The following is a 25,137-nucleotide window of genomic DNA, read 5'->3' on the forward strand; positions in this document are numbered from 1 at the left end:
TTGTATGTTTTAGTATTCCATAAACGAGTAGCATCATTGCCTCAGTCTGCCTCAGCACCCTCACTCAGAGGGGGTGAGGCCCTGGCACAGCTGCCCAGAGAGCTGTGGGTGCCCCATCCCTGCGGCTGCTCAAAGCCAGGTTGGGTGGGCCCTGGGCAGCCTGAGGTGGTGGGGGGCAGCCAGCCCATGGCAGGGGTTGGGCGGGTGGGCTGTGAGTCTCCTCCAACTCAAGCCTTCTATGATTCTCTGACTGCAACTTGGTTTAAACTATTTGTTTTCGCTACAGATATTGTCAGCCCACTTCTGGGCATATTTTGTGAAACACCTGGGGTTAGAGATGTGGAATTATGAAGATTTAGTAATTTTTCAACTGCAGCTTTTCTGCAAAAGAAAGTTTTCGTGTTTTGTTAAGAACGTAGTGTAGAAGTGTTACAAGGTAAAACATTCGGAGGTAGATACTGGTGACTGTTTTTGTTTGTCTGATGGGATGTGCCCAACCCATTGATGTCTCACAGAATCATAGGACCATGTATGGCATGGTTCCTTGTCCTATGTGGTGAGCCCTGCTGCTGTGGTGGGCATTGTGAGGTGGGAAAGCTGCAGTTGGTGTCATGTGTGAAATTCTGTTTGTTTTAGGCAATATACAGTGAATAGACTGCTGTTAGTAAATATGTCATGTTGCCATTGAGGAGAAAATGAGATTTTCTTAGAGAAAACAACAATATTTAAATTGTTCTTGTTTTATTTATATTTATTTATTTTGTGTAGTATCTTTGGGTGGGTTCCAACCCAAAACATTCTGTTATTTTTGTTGGGGATTATTTAGTCAGTAAACCTTAAAAAAAAAAACAACAACAACAACAACAACAACAAAGGCTGGTAACACTGAAAATCATGTTGAATTTTAGCTAATGAAATGGCTGGGAGTTACATCTGAGTGGGCAGACCAGTCATCCATCACTCATGTGAAACCTGTGCAATTTCTATCAGGAAGAGGAAGCAGCTTTTCTTACAGTATCTCAAGAAGAAGTTACTTGACTTGTTGTGCAGTGTATAATGCTCCTGATATCTGTGGTCCACTTCTTAACTGTGTCAACTTTTTTCCTTGCTGAAATAGTTCAGTAGTATAAGGAATCAATTGTTGCTTAATTTTGTTGCATTTCTATTATGCACATTTTTGTGCCATTCAGCCACTCAATATGGTATTGTTTCTGGATTATTAAAATGGATGAAAACAGAAAAATGCTATTTATTGCTACAGCAGGCAACCTAAAGCTTTAAACAAGCAAGCAAACGTGGATTTACACCGCTTCTGATGCACGGCATGTGAGGTCGGAAATGGTTCTCTGTCCTGAAAGCTGGACATCTGAAAATATGGTGTAGTTTAAATCGAGCGCAATTCTTAAAGGTGAACCTGCAAGTGTTTTTTATGGCAAAAACAGGCATCACTTTCAGCTTGAAGAATAGTTTCTAAGACTTCAGACTTCATTATGTAAACACTTGTGCTAAAATATTAGTTTGAGAAAGAAAGGAAAAGCGTGTCCCAGACTCCTCCTGGAGTGCCCCTCACTGTGTCACCTTCATACAGTCCGAGCTCTCATTTTCCATGTGATACAAGAAAATTTGCAGTTTAACTGGATTTTGATTGTACAGCATAGTCTGCTGTAGGGATCAGACTGGTGTGCTTGATTTCATTATCGTGAATGCTTCGTGATCTGTGTGGAAATAGTCAGCATTTTACCTCTTACTAATAGGAGGAAAAAGACCCTGACCTTAAAATGATATGTGAAATTAAATTTTTAATACTTACAAAAGTTGCCTTTGTGTGTATTTTTTATACTTGCAAGGATCAGCTTTAACAGGAGGCGTAAACTCATACGGTTCCCTTTTCAATCAGATGTGTTTTAATGGGTATATTTGAAAATTAATATTCTTTTCCAGTGTCTGTGGTACAACGTATAGGAGAACAATCAATGGAGACGTTGTTCAATGTATAATTTGCTTAATTTGCCAAATTCGCATACTGGTACAGTCAAAAATTCACTTTGAACTAAAAATAATAGATTCATTTTACAGAACTTCTGTTCTTCACAGCAGCATTTGCATTACAAATGCCAAGTCTCGTTCATGTCAGTAAATAAGATAATGGTGATAGCAGTTGTAATTTAGTACTGTATGCTTGGAAAAAAATCTTCATGGTTCTGTAGAATAAAACTTACAGAAGAAGTCAGAATGGAGGGGTACTGACACGTGCAAATTGTGAAATACTCACTTGAAATTACTGAGAATTAAAGTCTAATTAAAATTGCTGACTCGGTGGAGAAACATTTTTAATTAAAATGCTTTTTGTTTTTTACCCCTGTCAGGTATTGCTTTGTTTTTGCTTTGGGATACCTCACTGTGTGCCAAATTACTAGAGTCTATATCTTTGATTATGGACAGTATTCTGCTGACTTTTCTGGGTAAGGACAAAAAAAAATCTCTCCATCTTATCTTCCTGTGTGATGCTGCATCTTTGTTGTTTATTTTTTCCTTTCCCACCCACGGCAATGTGATGAAAGCTGAATTGTGCCTTACATACTTGTATATGTCTGTAACCTGATGCCATGCTATGAGTTAAATCTGAATGTTTTAAGGGATTTAGCTTTTAGCTTTTCTCTCTTGTGGGTTTTATTCTATGTGTTCCAGAAAGGAAAGGCCAAGGAGAGAGGCACCCTTAGAACTAGAAAGCTATGCCTGTTTATGTTCTCTTTTTATATGAGGAGCTTAATCTATATTTGGTTGGAGCCATATGTGAGCAAAATATAATAAAAAAGGTGAGGCAAAAATGAAAAATATTGGTGATTCTTGTCAGTACTACAGACAGAAACGAAGCACATCATTTCCTATGACTGTTTGCTCCTGGTAGGCCTTTGATCTAAAGGAGCATTTTGGGGGAAAAAAAAAAGAGGTGTGTGTGCAAGTCTGTTTAAAAACAGCAACACCAGAAGCATTAAATACTTCTCAGGAATAGTGGGAATGGCATTGGTGTTTGTAGTTCAGTATTACTGTACTGTGTAGCAGAGTTGTGTTTGCCTTGTCACTTCTCAGTCTTCATTGGTAAGAGCCCCAAAAACTACCTTGTAGGCTGAAGCCTGTAGCTTTTACAGTTAAGTTCATCCTTCCTGTTCTCATCAGAGCAGATCTAACCAGTGCAGACAGCAGAGCCTGGAGGGAACTTCAGCTGATCCTCCATGAGTGTCTACCTTGATGTGAACTGGATCACTTGCCCCTGACTGTCTTGTCTAGATTTCTGCTGACTATAATGAGAGATTGTAACAAAGATATATGCATACAGATGCACAAAGCTAGATTTACAGATGCTGAACTGAATTTCACCATTAAGAGTGGAATCATGATCCAAATGCTGTCCTTTACAGATCACTTAAGGACCAAACGGTACAGCCTTGCATCAACCAAAGCTCTGAGCTCACTTGGGAAGCAATGTAATTGTATTTGCCTGTTACTGACCTAAAACTATTAATAGTAGCCTGAGCACACCGTTCTTCAAATGTGACTGTATTGCTCTGATAGCAGCTGTCTTTGATGTTAGCTCCGATTTCTGCCAGGTCTAAACGTGTCCAGAGCTTCATGAAGTCTGTGCTCTGGATAGAGCTGCTCTGTTCAAACGACCCTTTCATGCCTGCAAGCTTGGTGTATGCATATTGTGTTAAATCTCCGGCATAAACTGCATCTGCTCCCTTGAGACCTGAGACAGCACTTGTTTCCAAAACAGGAGAACTGCATGCTGCAATTTGAACTGAAAGAGACTATTTTCCCTCAGTTTTCCCTATTTGCAGAGAAAGAGGTTGAACTCAAAATTAACAAAGATGCCCTAACCAGCTGGTGAATCCCAGCACCAGCAGTTCTTTCTTGGTACCAAAGAAGCTGGCACAGCTTCATACAGAGGTCAGCCTTGAAAGAGCTTTGAATGAATTTAGATATTTCTCGTAACCCATCTTGCCCATCTGAAGTGTCCAAGCCCAGACAATCTGCCAATGAAATTTGACCTCGTGTTGGAGGTGCCATTGTGATTCTGGCTTCAGTACTAACGGACCCCAGCTGCCTACAAGCCTTCCACAGCTTCCTTGCCCTTCTGCCAGTAGCTACAAGGGAAATGAAAACTGATATTCTGCCACACTGTTCCAGAAAGGGCTCTTCCTCTTTTAGTCTCCAGACTGTTGCTCCTCAGTCACATCTCTGAAGGTACTGGAAGATCCATTTCAGAAAGAAAAAATATCAATAGCTGCTATGATAACAATGACATGTGTCAGCCAGAATTACTGTAAGGTCTGTCTGAGCTTCTCCTGGGCTCCATCCATTCACATATCCATTTACAGAAGGAAAACCTGTTTTGTTCAGAATCAGCTGGAGATCTGTGACAGCACCAGGCGACTCTTCAGCTCAGATGCTGAAAAGAGACTAGAGAGAATATTCCACAATGTCTGTTCTCATTTATTTTTTTCCTTGTTGATCCTCCCCTGTCACTCAAGCCTTGATAACAGGATTTTTGGGGACGCTGGCAATACAGGGGGTTAGTTTTTCCCTGATTGCATTTGAGAACTGAAAATACATTGTGCTTTGAAATAACCTGAAATGTAAAAAATATCATTTGGCAGGCTGAACCATCTGGGATGAGGCTTGTCAGTAGAGGAGGACTTGATGGCTGCAGGGTGATCATTTTTCTCTGTTTTTGTTATTGTGTTTCCAGCTCACGTACTACTAAGCAAATAAAATATATTTAAGAACTGGTTTCTGAATTCTGGTTATGCTCATTTTATGCTTTAGTCTTCCCTACCCCTGTTAGGGGTTAGAAGTGCTGAGGTTTACATCAGTTGGAAACTTAGGTACAGTGGAGATGGTACCATTTCTTAGTGAACTTTTCTGCTTTCCAGAGCAGTTAAAGCTGAGTTACATACCCAGTCAAGAATCTCTTGGACAGTTTATGATCCAATAAAATGTAGGAAATTCAATACGAACTGAATTCCATTGGAGTCAGCATAATTGTGCTAGGTTTTAGTTTTAACACTTATGTTTACTTGAAGCACATAATAATTGTAGATGGAAAAATTAAGCATAGGTCCAGCTGTTAGTAGAAATAGTGAAAAATGCTCTGAGTATCTACATAAGTAATGCTGCTGCTCAACTTTGGTATTCTTATTGTCCTTTGTTTACTGCTCCTGTAATTCATAATGCATATAGTTGTTCATACTGCCCTTTTTCCCTCACTCTTCCCACTAAGAGAAAAGAAAATAAACAGTGCTATTAGAAAGTAAATGTGGAGCACTGGCTGTGTTTGTGGGACCTACTGCAGCAATGAAAGGCATGGTTTATCAAATACAGTATCTAAGGAGTAAATTATTTTCATGGCTTGAAAATGGTGTCATGTTTTGAGCTCCGAAAACATACCTTGTATTGGAAGTCTTCCACTAGAGAGTAATTAACCTGGCTATTTGTATAACATTTTCCTTGATGTTTACATGTCAAAGAAAATCTGATTTTTTTTCTAAACTGTTCTTTCTTCCTTTCTTGTAACAGTCCAATGATGATAATTACACAGAAGATCACTAGTTTGGCATTTGAGATTCATGATGGTAAGATTTCTTTAAGCTGTCTTAAATTTTCCTTTTTTTTTCCTTTTTTTTTTCTAAATCCAGTTGACATTCTTGTGCTGGGCTGTAGATTCTGAGCATTAGCCAAATAATTTCAAAACTCAGAGGTCACTGTTGTTGAGAGATTGGTGGTAGCAGTACACTGTGATCTCAGTTGCTGAGCACCTGTTGCTTTAAACAACATAAATTCTATGTGTGTACAGGCTTTAGTGCTGCTGTTAATTGTTTGAATTCTGGTAAGCCTAGAGAAGCCTGCAGGCTGTAACGTTCACAGATATGAAAAGCCTGGAAAGCACTTCTTGTATGAATTCTTGAATGAATGAAAATGAATGAGCAATGCTAGATAGGTTTAGCTGATATCTAAAATGGTGAAAAAGCTGATGTCAAACTTCAGAGAAAACATATTTGCAAGTATTAGTTTTGCAAGCTATAATCAGAGTACAGAGTGCCCAGGTTAGAGGAAACAGCTTATTCTGAATCAGTAATAATTCTATTATCAAAAGTGAATGCTTCCTCCTATTATTTTGCTAAAGGAATGAGCTATTCCAGATTTCCAGATACCTGCACAAGTAGTGGAGTTGAGCTATAGGGCAAGCATGGGAGTGTTTCTGATGGTCTTGAAACAAATGTTTCATTTAGTCAGCTTTGTTCTTTAACTATGAACTGCACAAGATTTTTTTACCTACTTAGAATCATAGAATCATAGAATTGCTCAGGTTGGAAAAGACCTTAAAGATCATCAAGTCCAACCATGACCTAACCGTACTACCCTAACTCTCACGACCCTCCGCTAAGTCATGTCCCTGAGCACCACATCCAAACGGTTTTTAAACACATCCAGGGATGTGACTCAACCACCTCCCTGGGGAGCCTATTCCAGTGCTTAACAACCCTTTCTGTAAAGAAGTTTTTCCTGATATCCAATCTAAACTTACCCTGGCACAACTTATGGCCATTTCCCCTCGTCCTGTCACCAGTGAGAAGAGACCAGCCCCACTCTTGCTGTAAGCACCTTTCAGATACTGGGAGAGATCAATAAGGTTTCCCCTCAGCCTCCTTTTCCCCAGCTTATCAGCCCCAGTTCCTTCAGTCTCTCCTTGCAGAGCATATTCTCCAAGCCCTTCAATGTCCTTTCTGTTCTGAGGTGTCCTTAAATTAACACATACCACCTGTATTTTACTAGAAAGTCCAGATTATTTGAAGTCTGAATTTGTTTGAGATAAGTTGAATTCTGTGTATCTATCATGAAATTTTTTTCCCTACTGACTCCACATCAGAGATCCTTTAGAATCTCTGTCAGCTTGTGAGAGTACAGTGGAAAGCTCTCTCTCTGGTTGCATTTGCAGTTATCAGAGTTCATGAGTTGGATGATCACAGCTAAGAGCACAGTGGCAGCATGATGAGACCAGTGTAAATTCAGGAGCATCTTTGAGTCTTATCTCAGGAGATGATTAAAAAACATGTACAAGGGAGACTGAGGTTGTATTAAATCAATGATTTTTAAGCATGCACAGCCTGCAAGGGATCTGTCAAGAGAAAACAATGAAAAGAAGCCTGCTGCCAATGGGCTTTTGTTCACTATACAAAGATCCTTGCTTCCACTGGAAAATATTTTAAGAGACGTATGGCTTAACGAGGAGGTAATGTTGAAAATCACTGTACAGATTAATTAATGGCACTCTGAGCCTTTAGACACCTCAGCTTGGCTGAATTCATCACCAATTACTTTCTGGGTTTTTTTGCCCTCTCCTTGATTTCTACCAGTATATCTAAGGAAAAGTAATGAAAATAAAAAATCAGACACGTTGCTGCATTGGAAGATCTTAGTACATGTCAGGGCTGTAGCTGTGGTTAGGTTGGTTTTGTGGTAAAGGCAAGTCTCCTGCACTTGATCTTTTCCTGGCAGCCTGCTCACTGTGCTCAGCTGGTTTCAGTATTACATCTGAAGATCCTGGAAAGAATTGGGTGTAAGGGCACTCACTCACAGTGCATAATAAAGACTCTGTCTGCTCTTAGTGAATATCCTTGATCCCAAGTTGAACACCAGCACTTCTGTAAATAAATAGTTCTGGAAGTTACAACTCTGTGCATTTATTGTGGACTTTTACAAGAGGAAAATTGTATGCAAGTTTTGTAGGAACAATTTGGGTTTGATCTGTAATGCTAGCTTTTCAGAAGGTTGCATGGGTCAGAAATTTACACCTACATAAATTTAGTCTGTGCCTTTTGTGTTTTAAAGATAAGCCCTTGGTAATTCTTGTCTTCTTACATGTTCCTGCTACTTAAATGAACGCTAACAAAATTAAATAGTATGTTATATTTGTATTTCTTGCTGACTATCACACATATTTTAAAGGCAGAGAAGTTTTTGTTCAGAGAGAGAAAAGTTCAGAGACTGCTTTTGTCCATATTCATTCTTTGTGGCAAGATTTAGATTTATTTGTGTAATGTTAGGCTGCTGACAGAGTTAAAGGGATAGAAAAAGGAACTTTTCTGAATAAAGTACCTCTTCATGGAATTTAAAACTGGCATGTTTTGGAGAAGGAAAGGTGCACTGCAGCTATTCCAGAAATAGGCTGATTGGCTGCAGTTAGTTTAAGAAAGCTAAAAATGAAGAATTCTACTTGCATGAGAATTTTCCAGCTAGAAGATGCTGTTAAATAGAGAAGTTTTTGCAATTACAAGGTGCAAAAAGTTGATCAAAGGAGAAAGATACAATCACTGCTTAACTCTTCCATTTTGAGATGGCAACAATATATTTTTTTGATAGAAGTTGGTTTAACAAAGTTTAATGATAAGTAAGATAGCTGTTTAACAAGCTTTGATGGCAAGGTACACTTTCTCTGCATAGAGGACAGGATCAAAGGAAATCATCCAGAAGCCCTTTTTGTTGAGTCATGAGGTTCTGAGTGGACCCCCTTGCTTTCCAAACTCCTCCTCAGAGGAGCTAGGGTGCAGCAGGACTCAGTCCCAGCCTAACAATGACAGACCAGCTTGGGCTGGAGGATGCCATCACACACATGGAGCTCCCCCTCTTTTGCTCACAACCCACATACCTGCAGATGAGTATCACCCATTTTACTACAATTCTGCAGGAGCTGGGAGATCTTTACAGGAAGGAAGGACCCGTATCAACATCTAATCTCACTGACCTCTATGTGCTTTGACAGCTTGTTTTTAACGCCAGTGCTTAATGAGTCTTAAACAAAGAGTCTCTTCAATTGTTCACATTCATAACCCAAGGAAGTTCTGGAGCTCACAACATACTTATTTTTAAAGCACCAAGAGATTTGGTCACCAAAATCTGGGAATATTAGGCTGGATATTTGCTATTTAAATGGGCAAACATGTTCATGGCTTCTTCCAACCTCATTTCTCTAACTCAAACTAAATTGAAGATTAAAAAAACAAAAGCCATAAACAGTCACTTCTTATATGTAATAGTCGTATAGTAAGGCAGATGTAATTCTTCCAAATTTCCTCCATATTGCTGTGTTGCATTTGTCCAGAAAACTGGCTGGACACAGGTAAGAAACCAGAAGCATAATGCTCTTCTGTCAGCTTCTTGGCTCCTGGAGGCTTATCTCTCACGTGCTTTCTGACCACCAGAAAACAAACTTTGCTGTTCCTTTAGACACCCTTCTGCTATCACTCATGCCTTGGTTTTCAACTCTGTAGTTGCTGATGCTTAAGTGCACTGTTTCAGGAACACAGCTTGCTTTTCTGTAATTATTATGTCCTGATGGATCTGGCGCCCTCCATTTTTAAAAGCAATAGAGCAGACATTGATACTGATCTGTTACAGCACTGCATTTACTGTGAGAGCTAAAAAGAGTACACTGAATAGGCAGCTGATAAGGTATTTCTGTTTTATTTTGTTTGAATTTTTTTAAGCTCTGCCTTTTCTTTTTCAATCATGCATCAAGAGATATAGTTATGTGCTAGTCTTACAGCAGTGTTTTGGGTCTCCCACATTTATTTTGCTCCAGCAGCTGCATATGAGGACAACAGGAGGATTGTTAGATGCTGTTTCTCCTCATATTGCTGCTGTACTACTGTATAGTGTTGTAGTTTTGCAAATTGGCTATTAAAGTTTATTTTCTTCCCAAAATTGTGGAAGTATATTCTTTGTTCCATGTGGTCCCTCAGGAGATGATATCTTAATGAGTGGATGAAACACACAGGAAAAAGAGATAAGGAAGAAGAAAAGTAATACTGGAGAAACTTACATGTTACTGTGTTAGTTGCAGTGGTCTTAATTATCTTTTGCTATCACCTTCTTACTGTCAAAGCAGTGCACCACACACTTGGGGTGGTTATTAAGCAAAGTAATTTGAAAGAAAAAAAGGCAAATTTCATGTTCATTCACATCTCATGAGCAATCCCATCCAAATTGCAGTGCCTGCTATTCTGATAGCAGTGCTGGCTTTATTAGCTGTGCTCAGATAACGTAATGCTGCAAAAGTATTGAGGAATGCTTCATGCTTAGATTGATGCAAACATTCCATCTTGATTTTCAGTTAACTTGATGCTTTGCCTTCTCCTTTTCTCAAAGGCAAACACCTCCCATATTCAGCAGGAATGCTGTGGTGGTATGGTGTTTCTTTATTTGTTGTTGTTGTTTTGATTGGTTAATTTTAACTGCAATGCTTTCTTCAGGAGTCTTAGAACTTCTCTCTGTCAGTTGCCTCTTGGTCTATATTTTGTACATCCTTTCTTAAAGTGCTCCCTCTCGTGTTAGTGACAGCGTAGCTATTGTAGCTGCTACCGAATCACTTTAATTACTCTACATGCCATTAAAGTTTTATGGAATTACATTGTATTTCTCAGCTCCTAAGACTTGTGTTGTTTGGGGCCCATGTTTGATTATGTCAAAATTTCTGGGTTTTTTTGCTTTTTTTTGTAATATCTCTGCAATTTTACTTAGCTGATACCCGTGTCTATTTGCTGCCAGCGTGCTGGTAACAACTAAAACTGTTATGGAAAGTCTGTGTCTTCTTCAGGCCTTCACATATTGCATTAACAGAGTGCATTTAAACTCAGGTGATCCACTTCTGAACCTCAAATCTTGCTGTGGTTTCAACAGGGCTTGTGATACGATCTTCATGCTTAAGTATTCTTAGTTAATATCATATTTATTTAAGCATTATAAATGAGTTTCTTAATAGCCAGTTTTTCATGCAAATGTAAAAGTGGGTAGACTCAAGCAGATTAACTACTAAGCTGGGTTAATACCAAGATATAATGGTAAATATTGTGCTGTTGTAGTGAGAAAGCCTGATAGTACCATAACAGCCTTTAATAAAACCTGTGGGGAAGGATATTGGTATATACCCAAAGATGGTGATTTACCTTTATGGTTTGATCTCCTGAAGAGGAATGAACAGATGCAACTTCCTCATGATCTAGATCAATGGAGATAATTTTTGTTAGCAGGGATTATTCTTGTGCACAGAAGGAACGCAGGCTTATTTCTTTACAGATGAGAAAACTGAGTTGTAGCTGCTGAAAGGCCAGGTAATTTCACTTCTCTCACAAATGTTCGATAAAACCCATTTTCTCTAATCCCCACTGTGTGATTTGGTAGCAACTAGAAGATGCAACCATTGCAGAAGTATGCTGCTTTAGAACAGGAGAAAACATTTCTCATCATCCCTAGAGGAAAGTTAGAAAAATTCATAAATTCCCTACAGTGGCATACTGATGAAATGAGGTGTCTTTATCTCCAGTGTGTAGCAGGTAGGGAACAGCTATGATCTGGGGCCTCTGTCCCCATGGGCAAGTACACTGCCTCAAAAGCATTGAACGTGTTTATCTTAGTTCAGATAAGGTTGGACTTGATGATTCTTCAAAGTCCTCACCCTGAAGAGGTTTTAAAAGCATCTTTTCCCCTTTTCCATGTGTATTTTCTATCAATTAAAAGAAGTCTGCAGTGCCTTTCTGAAAGCTTGCAAGAGTGTGACACAGGCACTGAGAAGATGTGAAAAAGCATTAGGGGAAAGGCACCGACCTCTGAGAGGCTGGTGGTTGGAGTGAAAAAATCATGGAGGCTTCCTTGTACACTGCATGCTTGAGACAGGCGTATTGCCTGCCACATTATGTAGGGGGAAAGCAATTCCACACATGTGTATATGGATATACTTGAACCTATTTTAAATATGCCAACTCCTTAACCTCTAGCTCTCCAAAAGTACAGGTCGTATTTCACTGATTAGATTCTTCTATTTGAGTTTTTTCCCTTATTTTGGAACACATCAGTGGCATTAAATCTTTTATTAGGTTAATCACACATCTTTAGTCCCTCCTTGTTCAAGTTAATTTGGACACACTTGGTCACTGCTTCCTCCTGACTCAAGGAAAAAGCTATCTACCAGGATTTAGGACCTGAGACCTGTTATGTTGTGGCCTTAAAGGTTAAAGTACTTTTCAAAAAGCTTCTCCCACTATTTTTAAAACACTTTTAACTGTAGCTAAAACTTGGGCTGTAGTACTGAGAAGATAGGACAGTGTAATGGTGGGGAAGAGAAAATGCCTGAAGTCATGGGCCGTGCTTTGTCCTTCAGTTTCTTTCCTTGGGTCTGAATGAAGGAGGTTGACTTTCGGCTGTGAAGATGAGGAATGAAGAAGGTATTCTTCAGGTTGTAGGAGATACCCATTTGCTGTATCCATCTCAGCTTGAAAGACAAATGCAGTTTTTAAGACCTAAGTATCTGTATGTCATAGTTCCTAGAATCAAATGAAGACAACAGGCTGTCTTCCCTTCAGATAAGAAGTATTTCCAAGAGTCATAGAATTGAGTGAGGTTTGATATCACTTCCTCCTCTCCCCCCTCCCCTTTTTTTTTCTTTGTGTGTGTCTCAAACTTGACTGATTTAGATATCTAACTAGAAAACAGACTCCATTTGAAACTTTCCTTATGCTTAGATCAAATGTAAGGGCTTGTTTCCATGGATTTGATGGCATCAAGGGGCAGGCTTTGAAGGCAATCTTTCTGTGAGTGAAGGAGGATCTTTCCTTCTATATAATCCGTATAATCACTTATTTTTACACAGTGTGTTGTAATATCTGTGTTACCTCTACACTTTCATTAAACTGGGATGGAGATTGGCTTTTGGGTTTAGGAACTGCTAGGAAGGAAGGTAATTGAAGAGGGATTCCATAAGCTTAATTTCCCTTAGGAAGTTATGTTTTATAAAATAAGTGAATGCTTGCAGTCACTAAGGAAGCTTGCCAATGTGAACAGCAGAGATGGATGCACATGCTGCTGTCTGAGCTAGAGGCAGACCTGCAGGAGGAGCTGAAGCAGCCATTTCGGCAGGCGCTGCTGGCTGCTCTAAACCAGGCCTGTCTGAAGGAAGGAGCTCAGCTTCTTCTGTGCCCCCACCCTTGGACTTGTGTCTTTTGTGATTATTTCAAGTGTTGAAGGTTCTACTCACTTCTACAGTAATACGAATTCTGCAAATTGCTTTTCAGGAGTAGGCCAGCAAAGTGCTGGGTACTGCAAGAACATAAATCCAGCCTTGCTGCTGAATGTAGCCTTGGCCTGCCCCTGGCTGCTGGCAGGGCTCCGGGTTCTGGGCAGGGACTCTTGCCTGTTGTGCCTGATTCACTGGACCTTGTTTATAGTCCTTACTTACAGCACGGAGGTACCTTTTAAAGGTCTGCATTGGGCTTTGAGCAGCATAAATCTGTCTTAAGCTGTGTTCATATTACATATCGGAGGTGTATGACCCTGGGTTACTGCTGTGTTAATGGGGATTGGATTTTAACTTCCCAGACAGGGAGTAAAGGGTTCTGAAACCTGCAGACTTTGAAACCTGAAGAAATGTAAGGGAACTGTGTTTTTCACCACTTATTACAAGCCTTCTTAATGCAATCATGAAATCCATGTGGTTTCAGGTTTGGACACTGTTGGATATAGCTGAGGATATGTAAGTTTGTAATTTTGTCAACAGTAAGAAATGATCGATCCAATTCCAACTAAAATATTATGTGATATAATACTTCTGAAGTTACTTGAGGACATAAAGAAAAAGATTATACTGCAGCATGAGGGTTGCTCTACTGAGTAAAGCCAGTACTAATTAATAAGTGTTGTTTAAGCTTTTCTTTATTTTTCCTTTTCTCTGTGCTCTTTTCTAGGTATGTTTCGAAAAAATGAAGATTTGACACCATCACAGAGGTGTTTGGCTGTAAGGTAGGCTTTCAGTGATCTGAGAGTCTGGTTTTGGTGGCAGGAAGAAGCTGATGGTTTGTGTGCTTTATTAATGCTGTGCAGAAATGCAACAGCTCCTGTTCAGGATTGAGCGTTTACAAACTCGGCTAAAACAGATCCATGCATTTTATGTTTGTAACTTAATTACAGGCATCTATTCTGCAAAATATCACTATGGAATATTTTTCTACAGTGTAAAAGCTAAGTTCTATGCGTCATATGGAAATTACATCCAGACAGGAGACTAGTTAACATTTAGTACACATATAAAGTAGTTGGCAAAGGAATACTTGTTTCTGTTTTTCAGCATTTAACTTACCTGTTTTCCTTTCTCTATTCAGGAGACTTGCTAATATTATGTTGTCCTGGCCTAAACAGTCTTGACTTGAGGAATTTTCCTCAATTTAGGTTGTTGCCAGCTAACACAAACCTTTGTTTACTGACTCGGTTATTGAGGAAAAAGGAAAACATAAACAATTGAACAAGCACTTCAGGGAAACACCCTTCCACCTTCTTCCCCAGGTTCAGCGTCAGGTCGAGGACAAAGTCACAAGAGTTAAAGACATCATTCTGAAAATGCTCAGTATGGATTGGAAAGCGATGCTATGTTTAGAGTATTTTAAGTTGTGATTACAAAATATGCACAAACTGCTTTTCTGCATTTGGTTTTTACTGCAATTATAGTAAGCAATGACATGCAGTATGACTTCTCCTGCTGTGGAAATTCTGTGGAACTACACATTCCATCTCACAAGCTGCTTGTCTTTGAATTACAGACGCATGCCAAGTCTACTGGAATATTTAAGTTACAACTGTAATTTCATGGGTATCCTGGCAGGCCCGTTATGCTCTTACAAAGACTATATTACTTTCATTGAAGGCAGATCATACCAACTGCAACAGTCTGAAGCAAATGGGAAGGAAGATACAAAATATGAACAAACGGATCCTTCTCCAAATGTAAGATGTATGACTCTGACTCTTGCAGTGCTGATGCTGATGTAATCATTGCATGAAAAGCTTGGTTTGCACTGTTTGTTTACAGGCATAACTGCTGAGCTGTATCTGGAGTTCATTCATCAACAGTACAGTTCTCTGTTCAGAAAGTTAAATACTTTCTTTTTAAGCTAGGTTTTCTCCATGGTTTCCAGTCTGGATCTTGTGGACAAAAGCAAATGAAATTGGTGCTTCCTAACAAGCTTATATGGTAAAAAGCCATCTTTAGATGAAGCAGTTAATGCATGTTTTCTTCAAAGTGTACGCTGTGTGCAGTAAAGGCAAACTGTATGTCTTGTCTTTTGAAAGTGGATGAGACTTAACAATTTCAGCAAAGTTTTATGAAAGTTCTCAAATTCCATTGTTTTCTAATGTTTTCTGCTCTGCGTGGAGCAAGCAGCAAACATTCACATGCATTAAGTTGAAAAACACTCATGGAAACAATTTTTCCTGCTTTTATTTGTGTAGAGAGGTGCTGAAGCTCAATATTATTTTTTGCCTTCATCTGAAGATGTAGTAAAACATAGTATACTAGTATACTAGTGATAGCTGCATGGCTAGCCATCCATACAGTGTATTGCTTTTCTCTCTGTTCTTCTATTGGAAAAGAGAATACATATGTGCAGAAGAAAATCCATTTGATCCTACCTTACTGAAGAGATTGCATGGTCTGAATTAAAAGCTCCCAGAGCTTGTTCCTTTTCTTATTTAATCCAAAGAGTTAATGTTGAGGGTACTGAATATTACCACTCTCTTCATATGTTCTTAAATAGGAGTGTGTCTATCTTTTACATTTGTGTCTAAGATAATTAGTATTACATATTAAAAACAGAATTATTACGGAGTCAACTGGAGCACTTTGCATTAATGGCTTTCACTGACTCCAGGAACAATTACTTGTTTCCTGCTTGTCTTTGCTAGCAGTTGCTAGAGCAGATGAAGGCATTCCCACAGCTGCTCATCACATCCTGATAGCTGGAGGATTCCGTCCCCTAGCGAATAGAACACTTAAGTGCTTCTCAATCAGTTGTCATCTCCAGCCACATTCTTTGAATGTGGGTGAGGACATTTTGCACATTCTGTTCTACCAATCTTATGTGGTTGTTGTAAGTTGCACCACAGAAATATAAACAAGTGGCTGGAGAATGATAATATTTTAACCTGCTCTGCATGTTGGCAAGCTGATGCAAGTGTGCTGTTGAGGAAGTCGTCAAGAAGGGAGAAGGACAAATGAGATTGCTTGCATAGACTGGCACTTCATAGTCTGTCCATAGCCTGCACTTGTGTGTCGTATGGGCTAGGTTGCAAACTCTTGGTTTTTAAACAATCTTTTATCTTATGTACTAAGCTCCTATTTCTGAAGAAAAATATTATGAAGTAAGATAAATAGACCTAACCCAATCTGCTGGTATCAGGACTTCTGAACATGCATCTGCTGTTTGCCTAGTTGGGCTTCATAGCTTTTTACCGCATAATCTTTCTAGTGACCCAAATAAAGTCAATACAAACAAATGTAAAACTATAACAGATTCTTCTTTGAGGTAAGCAGTTTTTGCTAAAGTGTATTGCTCTCAAATTGCTTGATGTTTTTTGCAATTTATGCTGCGTTAGATTTTGACATAAAAAATAAAAGAGAAGTTGACTCTGCTGTTGATACTTCATCTCCCAACTGGCATTAGAGAAATCTGGCTGTGTTTTATAGCACCAGAGAGTATTCTGTGCTTTTGGAGAAATGTGGATGATATAATTTGTTCACTGCATTTGCTGCATCAATCAAACAATTCATTGTTTTGTTCTAGAAGAAGAACGTTTAAATCCCATTAACTTCATGTTAATGTCTTAAATTTGTGCCTAGATTCTCACGTTACCTTTAATGTCAGTGTAAATTGTTAGGTAACTCAGAAAAATGAAGTGTAATGGGGATTGGCAAATGTTAATGTACTAAGTGAAAAAAAATCCTTCAGTTGAGTTTACAATAAGCTTCTTGTTAAATATAATTTATATAACAGAAGTAGTTCGTGCTGGCCTCCTCCCCTCTCCTGTGTGTTGATTGCATGATACCAACTTGGTTTAGTATTTTTGCTGTGTTCATTGCATGTTAAATGAATCGAATCGGCGTATTAAAACTCATTTCTTATGTCCCTCCTATTGTGCCTTTTTGCAAGCTATCAATTGTTGGTGCTCAAAGTGGTGTCAACTCTCAGAAATTAATATCTGTCTTTGTAAGTTTCTTTTTATTATGGCTACCCTTAACATACGAGATGCCTGTCAGCAGATACCTGCTTTCTTGCATATTCTATAGACTCTTCCTATAAATTAAGAAAGTTCTGGGTTAATTACATGTAATTTTTAACTGAGGTGCTATCCTTCACAAAATGATGCACTTTAACGTAGTTCAGTATTAGACTGAAATCCTTATTTTTTATCAGCCAAGAAGAAAAAAATATTCAGATAAGGCCTAAAGCACCTTTTATACTTCTTGTTTGTACTCATACGCACAGTACTTCTCCATGCAGCGATACATCTACGTGCACTCAGCGTTTATTGCTTCAATTAGAAAGCTGTTCCTGAACTCCTTTCACTAGTCAGGAATCCAGCTTTCAACCTACTTGCATTCCCAGCCAATTAATGCACATTTGTTTTTGCCTTGGCACTCTCCTAGCCTAAATAAGTTTTTTTCCCTTCACAATATTATCCATATTTCATATTTTTCATACAGTTATGCCTAATTTTTGTTCATCAGAGCCAAATGAGCCAGGCTCTTCTTCCTTCTTGATGAAAAATAAATTGTGTATTCTACTTCACATGAGGTAAAAGGGACCCATCCTGCAGCTTCTGTTCTTGCAGTTCATGAGCAGAACAATTACTTTGGACTGTAGTTTCTGAGTTATTCCACAATAAGTGAGTTTTACTTTTTGACTTGATGCACTGAAAAGTTCGGAGGGCGAATGAAACAAAATTTCAGACTTCTTAGAGTTAGTTTCTTCATCCTGTAGAGACTGACCAATCCTCCTGTGAGTGTGGAACCCTGTTTATGCTTTGGCAAAGAATAACCAAATGGCAATTGCACTGACTGTGGTGTCAGGTGTGGATTCCTGTTTGCGTGTAAGATCATTCAAAATTTGAGTGCTCTAAGCAAGCCAAGCCTCAGGCTAGAATGTAATGATCTGTTGAGTCCAACCCAAGTATCAACTTGTGGCAGTGGCTTCTGAGTTGTGTAGCTGTCACAGAGTGCTGGTGAGCGTTTCATGGCACAGTGATCTGATTCGAGAGGTTGATCCCATCCAAAGCTGGTTTGTCAAAAATAAGTAAATAAAAACAAAACAAGGCAAATACCCCAACGACTGGTATTTCTCTTCATTTGCTTCCCAAATCTGACCCCCCCCAGAAGGAAAAGAGCAAAAACGTGTAGCCAAGGTGAGGAGAAAAGGCAGGACTGCTTTGTTGCAGTGCAGCCTGTATTTGGACTGTCCTTCTGAAGGGCTGCTTAAAGCAGGCCTGGACCTGCAGCTCCCAGTCCTTGTAGAAGATTACGTCCAGTGTTGTTTGCTGAGGACTTCAGTGTGCCTCCCTATGCCTGGGAGTGGTGTCAGCAGGCTTGGTTGGGGGTTCTGGGATTTGTAATTACATATGTGAAGTAGTACTGGTTAAAAAACAAAAGCACAAACAAAAAAAGCCATTAAGTAACATGCCATGCTGCTTCTGGATGTTATTATCCTTTTTCCTGTACTTTAATGTTGCTGCTAAAAAATTATAAATGGATATAAAATAGTAGAAATACATCATTTAAGTAAATAAAAACACCATCCTGCTATGGTACATACAAGTTCTGCAACTACAGATTGACAACCTCAGGGTTTATTTTTCAAAGGTATGTCTACATGAGTTCACTGTTCTTTCTTAAGATGAATTTCATTGAGAACCTGCTGCTGTTCCTTCAAAGAAGGGCTTTCACCTCCATGATTTAATTGAAAACCTGCAGAGAGGTACCAGTGCATTTTGGGTTGATGATACAGAGTGTGTAAAGATGGACAAGCAGTGGCAATGGACAAAAGGGAGAACAGTGCTTACTGTGTGTCACGTCATGTCTGTGAGACCTTGGTACTGTGCACCTTGCAGAAATCCTTGTGTTCATTTGGGCACTTACTGCTGCACTGTGGAACAGAACAGTTGTTTTGGAGCTAGGTACTTGTAGCTATGCTGATTGAAGTAGGACTTTAAGTACTGGAAGCAGGATGGGCAGCAAAAGGATTGTGAGTATCTTTTTATTCAGTGCTTCAAAGAAAAATAGCTATATTGATTATTTTCCTGCCGAGTTTAGTGCCATAGAACTATATATTAAAATTGTAATGTTTACATTTAAATACTGAGTTTGTTTACGATGAAAACTTGAGAGTTGGATCATTTACAGACAGTTTGCAGTCTTCTCTTTGAAGTGCTTGGTTCAGGTGCTCCTTTAGGAGCTTGCCCACACTGGTAAGCACCCTCGGAACATGGGTGAGACTCCTGACTCAAAGCAGTGCATGTCAGGCATTATTGCTCTGTGCATTTTACAACAGAACCTTAGCAATCCTGGTGTCCTAAAAGTAGCACCCTCTATAGAGTGGTGGTTATGGCTACACTGAATTTTGAGGAAATCTGAGTCCAGATTCATGCTGAAGAATGCACTTTTTACATGTCTGTGAGCATGTGATTTGACTCCTTATCACTTGATCATTCTAGGTGGGCAAACAAGGCGTTATAGAACTGAGGTGTTTTGGCTGTAAATGCATAAATTATTTCAGCATTTTACTGTTTTAGAACTTAGGTATTACGATAATTGAACACAGATAATTGATGTATTGAGTTGGGCAGCAACTAAACATCTGTGTTATGCCAAAGGTTTCAAAAATGAACTAAAATTTAATCATTCTTTCTGGAATCCCTGCAGTAATTGCACGTGTCCAGTGCAAAGTTACATGCTCTGTGTTACGATGTTTTGGCAACTTACTTGTTTGGGTAATTTGACAATGAGATAAAAACTGGGGTTGCAAAAGAACTTCCTGTTATTGAAAGGGATTCTCAGGGGCTCAGTGTGGTTGAATTCGATTTGCTGCATTGCCAAAAGCAATGGTACTCACACTGTAATCGAGATAAGGATATTTCTTGAACACCTCTAAAATGCTACCAAATATTTTAAGTACTTGGTAGTAAATATTACTGAAAATCTGACACATATATTTACACCTGTTTAGGAAAGACTAACTCCAACTTACCTTTGTTTTCAGAAGACTAACAAAACCTGAAGCTTACAAAGTCTCTTCTCTTAAACTTTGCAGATAGCTGTGGCACAGAAGCTCTTAATCTGTGGACTGTCCTTACTCTTTCACATGACTATTACAAAAACATTGCCTGTGGAATACAACATTGATGAGAACTTCAGAGCTACAGCATCGTGGCCCGTAAGAGTTTTCTACCTATACTTGTCTCTTATGGCTGCCAGACCCAAGTATTATTTTGCATGGACTTTAGGTAAGTGTGGAAAAAAACTACTCTGTATTGAGTTTCATTTGAGACGCTGCACCAACTGTGTTTTAAAAAGAGACAGTGCCCTCTTGAGGCCTCATGAAAACATTGTTAGATGTAAATATTACGAGGCATTGTCAAAGATGCTGAATGATGTCTCTTTCTTGTGAAACAAAGCCTATCAACCACAGCACTAAGCACAGTGTTGTGACAGTGTGGCAAATGAGATCACGGAATACTGAACAAATCTATGGGAAACGTGAGGGTTTTTGAAGAGTGATATTGTTTTAATGAACAATGTCTTCTTTGCTTTTTGAAATGTGTACTAAAACTAGTCTGATTTGCAATCCTTGGAGTTCTAGACATATCTGAGAAGTGGCTTTAAAACTTTCTGTATTAGTTATCAGTAATTTGCTTGATGTTATTATTAAGCATGAAGAGAAAATGAATAAATTGAAATTCAGATGTATAATTGTGTTGTTAGCAGCAGATACAGTGGTATTTCCAGAATTGGGTTGATGATGCTTCATTTTTAGTCTTTGTTCACTAAAAATTCTGTTTGACAAGTGGCAGAACACCCGTGGTCCCTCATCTAAGATGCTGAATAGATGATACGGTTTGAGCAGTGTTTTGCTTTTTGCATCGCGTTCTTTAAAAAACAGAACAAAGAAAAAGCAAACCCAACACACACTAACCAAAATGCTGTGTGTATGCAACTTGGCATGCTGGATGTGTCTCACAAAACAGATTTCATTGATTTCCTCCTTCAGTTTTACATTATTTGTTGTGTAGTTTTTTTGAGAAAGCATCTGTGGGAAACAATGCAATAAAGAAAACCTTAGTGTGGCAGAGGGGCATGACTCATTTACTGCTTTCTGGTCACTGAATGATGTGCTTTCAGCGTGTCTGGATGTAGCAATTTTGGAGCTTGTTGCAGAACGAAATATTTTTGAATATTGTGCTCTTAAACACCAGTATCAGCATCTGTCAAAAGCAGGAATCAGCTGAAAAATGAATAATTTTCTACTCTTCCCCCCATCATTCTTCACATGGATTTCTACTTATGTTTGCTAGCAGTGAAGAGTTAGTTTGTTTTTGGTAGAGCAGTGAAAAAAATAAATGACATCAATTCTGTACATCCAGCTTGCTAACTCATTTTTTTCAACTTTCTCCTTTGATTTTATCTCATCTAGACTTCTAATAGTGTGAGCAGAATGTGCAAGGCTGGATGTTATGCTTTTGAGCTGTGTATTGCTATTCTTTGCACTTAGAAGAAATCTGTTCGTAAAATGAATTATTTAGAATAAATGCTAAATGCTGGTTAATAAAATGGGTAACTGTAGTCTTTCTGCTCTAGCTAGCAAGGGATTGTGGTTTATCTGTTTCTGAGAGCTTAAAATCATTGTCTAATACTTGAAGTTGACATCAGTGATATGACTGCGTGTATCTGTACAGGTTAGGGGCTGACCTGCTGGAAAGGAGATGTGCAGAGAAGTACATTTGTGTCCTGGTGGGCGGAAGGCTGGCCATGAGCCAGCAGTGTGCTTTTGTGGTCAAAAAGGCCAATGGCATCCTGGGGTGCATTAAAAAGAGCGTGGCCAGCAGGTTGAGGGAGGTGATCCTTCCCCTCTACTCTGCCCTCGTAAGGCCTCACCTGGAGCACTGCATCCAGTTCTGGGCTCCTCAGTTCAAGAAAGAAGGGAACTGCTGGAGAGGGCCCAGCAGTGGGCCACAAAGATGAGGGGCCTGGAGCGTTCCCCTTGTGAGGACAGGCTGAGAGACCTGGGGAAGCAAAGGCTTAGGGGGGAGCTTTTCAATGCCTGTGAATATCTGAAGGGCGGGAGTCAATGGATGGGGCCAGGATCTTTTTGGTTGTGCCCACTGACAGAACAAGGGGCAGTGGGCACATACTGTAACTTAGGAAATTCCATATGAACACAAGAAAGAACTTCTTTAACACGAGGGTGACAGAGCACTGGAACTGGCTGCCCAGAGAGGCTGTAAAGTCTCTTTCTTTGGAGCTGTTCAAAACCTGCCTGGATGCTTTCCTGTGCCACCTACTGCAGGGAACCTGCTTTAGAAGGGGGTTGGAGTAGATGATCTCCAGAGGTCCCTTCCAACCCCTAGAATTCTGTGATTCTATGATATCAGATGTATAGCAGCAAATTTTATTGCTTTAAAAGATAGTTATTAAAGTTGTTACTGATGAGGGAAAAAGTGTAAATTACGCTGTATTAAATCAAGAGTCACAAATCCCTGTTCCAGACTTGTGAATGTTTGGAGAATCAGCTTCAGGAAAGGAACAGAGCGTTTGGGTTGATCTTTTATTTTCTGAGTGCTTTAGATTGGAACCTTCAAAAAGCTGTTGAGAAGAAAGGAAAATACATAGTAATGATACATAAGTAAATGTGTAATACAGATTCCTTCAACATCGTAATAAAAGTTGAGCAAATTCCTAATTCCTCGCCAGTTGTAGGTTAAGAGGTGACAATCTGAATAGAGTGCTTCAGATGAGATCTGAGTTCACACACAGGGTTAATGTCCTGCCACTGGAGGACCTGCACTGCACTGCTACTGGAGAGCCTTTTGACTATGATGCGTTCAATTCCTTAAGGGTAAATTGTGAGAGGAATGGGCCTTCTTTTCCCAGGGCCATTTGTATTGCCAGGTGCTCCATGGTGAGCGCACAAAGCTGAGGCAAGGGGCTGTGTAAGAGAGAGGGATATCTGTACTGTGAGATAGATAATGATACTATTCATACTTTTGCTTTCGTAGAAGGTTTTTAATTGAAAGTGCCTATGTAAGCATGGATTCTTTGGTTGTTCAAGCATCTGATACAGTGATCATCTACATTTAAAAATAATATGCATAGACCTTAAAATGTAACATATTTTGAACTACCTACCTGTTGTGTAATGCACAATACAGGCAGTTTACAGTTTGTTTCTTCTTGTCTCATTGCAGCAGATGCAATTAATAATGCAGCAGGATTTGGTTTTAGAGGCTACGACAAAAATGGAGTTACGCGTTGGGATCTAATATCAAATCTGAGAATCCAGCAGATAGAGGTTTGTTCATTGTTGTTCCAAATAAAATATATGGCCACGTAGGTATTTAATTGTAATTACATTAACTTTTTTCTGTACATTTTGTTTATCAAGATGGTGTGTATGCTTTAAATCAGAAATGACACATTTGTACTCTTAGGGAAGGATCTTAGAATATCTTTTACTTGTCAGCTGACTTCTAAAATATTGTGTGGTTACAAACTGCTGAGTAAATTCTTTATTCAGCTCATTTCAAAATAGGTTTTTTGTGCAGTTTGTATGCTGGAATTCAGGAATGTTTTGTAACGTTTTACAATTACTGACATAATTGTTTTGGTTTTCTTTTTCAGTCTTCCACAAGCTTCAAGATGTTTCTTGATAACTGGAATATCCAAACAGCTCTTTGGCTTAAAAGGTATTTATTTCTTTAGGGCAAGCTCTTCTGTGCTGAAGTTCCTTTAAGTAAGATGTTTTTGAAGAAAATTTAGCATTTAAAGCTAAAGCTTACAAAACAGCACAGTTGTTTAGCAGTTGCACGGAACATTCTTCCTATAATGCCTGTATTAAAGCCTCTGAATTCAGATCACTTAGTGTAAAATGTCTGCTAATGATAGAAACTACTTGACTTCTTCGCTGGTCATAGGAAACCTGAAAGTATTAATATGGAGGAGTTTTTTTTACTTTATTTCCTCTTGCCATTCAAAGCTGTTTGTGTTGCTGAAAACAGTAGGCAAAGCATTTAGCTTTGGCTGCCAGCCTGTGTAGGCTGGGAATTTTTTAGCCACGCAGTGATGCAGAACTTTCATCCAGTCTGTGCAAGAACTTTCTGCGCTCCTTCTGTTATGGGTGCATGGCAAATATCAAACCCCACAGTGTGCTATCAATAAAACATTTACAATTGAATATCCCCTAGGTGCATTTTTTCTTGTCTGGGAAACAGAGTGTTTAGTGATCTAAATCATTGTGCTTCCACCACTTCTTTGTGGTAAACAGAAACAAAAACAAAAAAGCATTCTTGAGAGTAGCACACAGGTTTTGTTAAGCTTTGCCTGATGGCTGTATAGGCAGTCTTTTTCTATTTCTATTTCTATAAGTCTGATATAATTTAGATCCCCCCATCTTGGGATCACTCAGAGGACTTTCTCTCCTGTTGTAGGATGACTGGCAACAGCATGTCACTTCCATCAGATTTCATTGTAGTATGTGCTCTGCCTTCCATAATTTCTTCTCTAAATATTTTCCTGACCTAATAATAAAAATTAAAACAAACAAAAACAAAAATAGAGATATCATTGGATTATTCTGGCTGAGTCAATTGGCATCAGCATGTGTCAACCGCCAAGAAGAATTAATGCATGAATTTATTTAGAACGGTTGGAGAAGAATCTTTGAGGGTAATCTGAATACGTACTGATTCCTTCCACAGGGAAAAGAGGAAAGTGGAATATTTTCTTAAGCATTCATTTTCAGTAAAAGATTGTTTTAATGTCTGCATACAAGGACCATAAACAGTGGTGCAGAGTATGTGTTACAATTACCTATTACAATTACTTTGTCAGTTGTAGTGCTACATCTGTTTTAATAGAAAAACTCACATATTTAAACATAATATTTAAACTCACATATTTAAACACTTTGAAACTCATATATTTAAACATATAAACACTTTGAATATGTCACTTGTTTACCATTTAAAAGAAGGTAAAAAACTTAGGTATTTATC

The 25,137-nt window shown here is 38.9% G+C and overlaps 1 protein-coding gene across 1 annotated transcript in view; it reads left to right on the forward strand.

The window, feature by feature from the left end:
- MBOAT2 (membrane bound O-acyltransferase domain containing 2) overlaps positions 1 to 25,137 on the forward strand; it is a 90,633-nt gene that overhangs the window by 54,085 nt on the left and 11,411 nt on the right. The window contains exons 4-10 of the mRNA XM_048935813.1: positions 2,367 to 2,462; positions 5,578 to 5,633; positions 13,794 to 13,848; positions 14,643 to 14,826; positions 20,181 to 20,373; positions 23,332 to 23,435; positions 23,765 to 23,829. Coding sequence (XP_048791770.1) covers positions 2,367 to 2,462; positions 5,578 to 5,633; positions 13,794 to 13,848; positions 14,643 to 14,826; positions 20,181 to 20,373; positions 23,332 to 23,435; positions 23,765 to 23,829 — 753 coding nt within the window. The remainder of the gene's footprint in view (positions 1 to 2,366; positions 2,463 to 5,577; positions 5,634 to 13,793; positions 13,849 to 14,642; positions 14,827 to 20,180; positions 20,374 to 23,331; positions 23,436 to 23,764; positions 23,830 to 25,137) is intronic.

The sequence above is a fragment of the Lagopus muta genome, chromosome 2 (genome assembly GCF_023343835.1).
Source record: "Lagopus muta isolate bLagMut1 chromosome 2, bLagMut1 primary, whole genome shotgun sequence".
In the NCBI taxonomy this organism is placed as follows: domain Eukaryota; kingdom Metazoa; phylum Chordata; class Aves; order Galliformes; family Phasianidae; genus Lagopus; species Lagopus muta.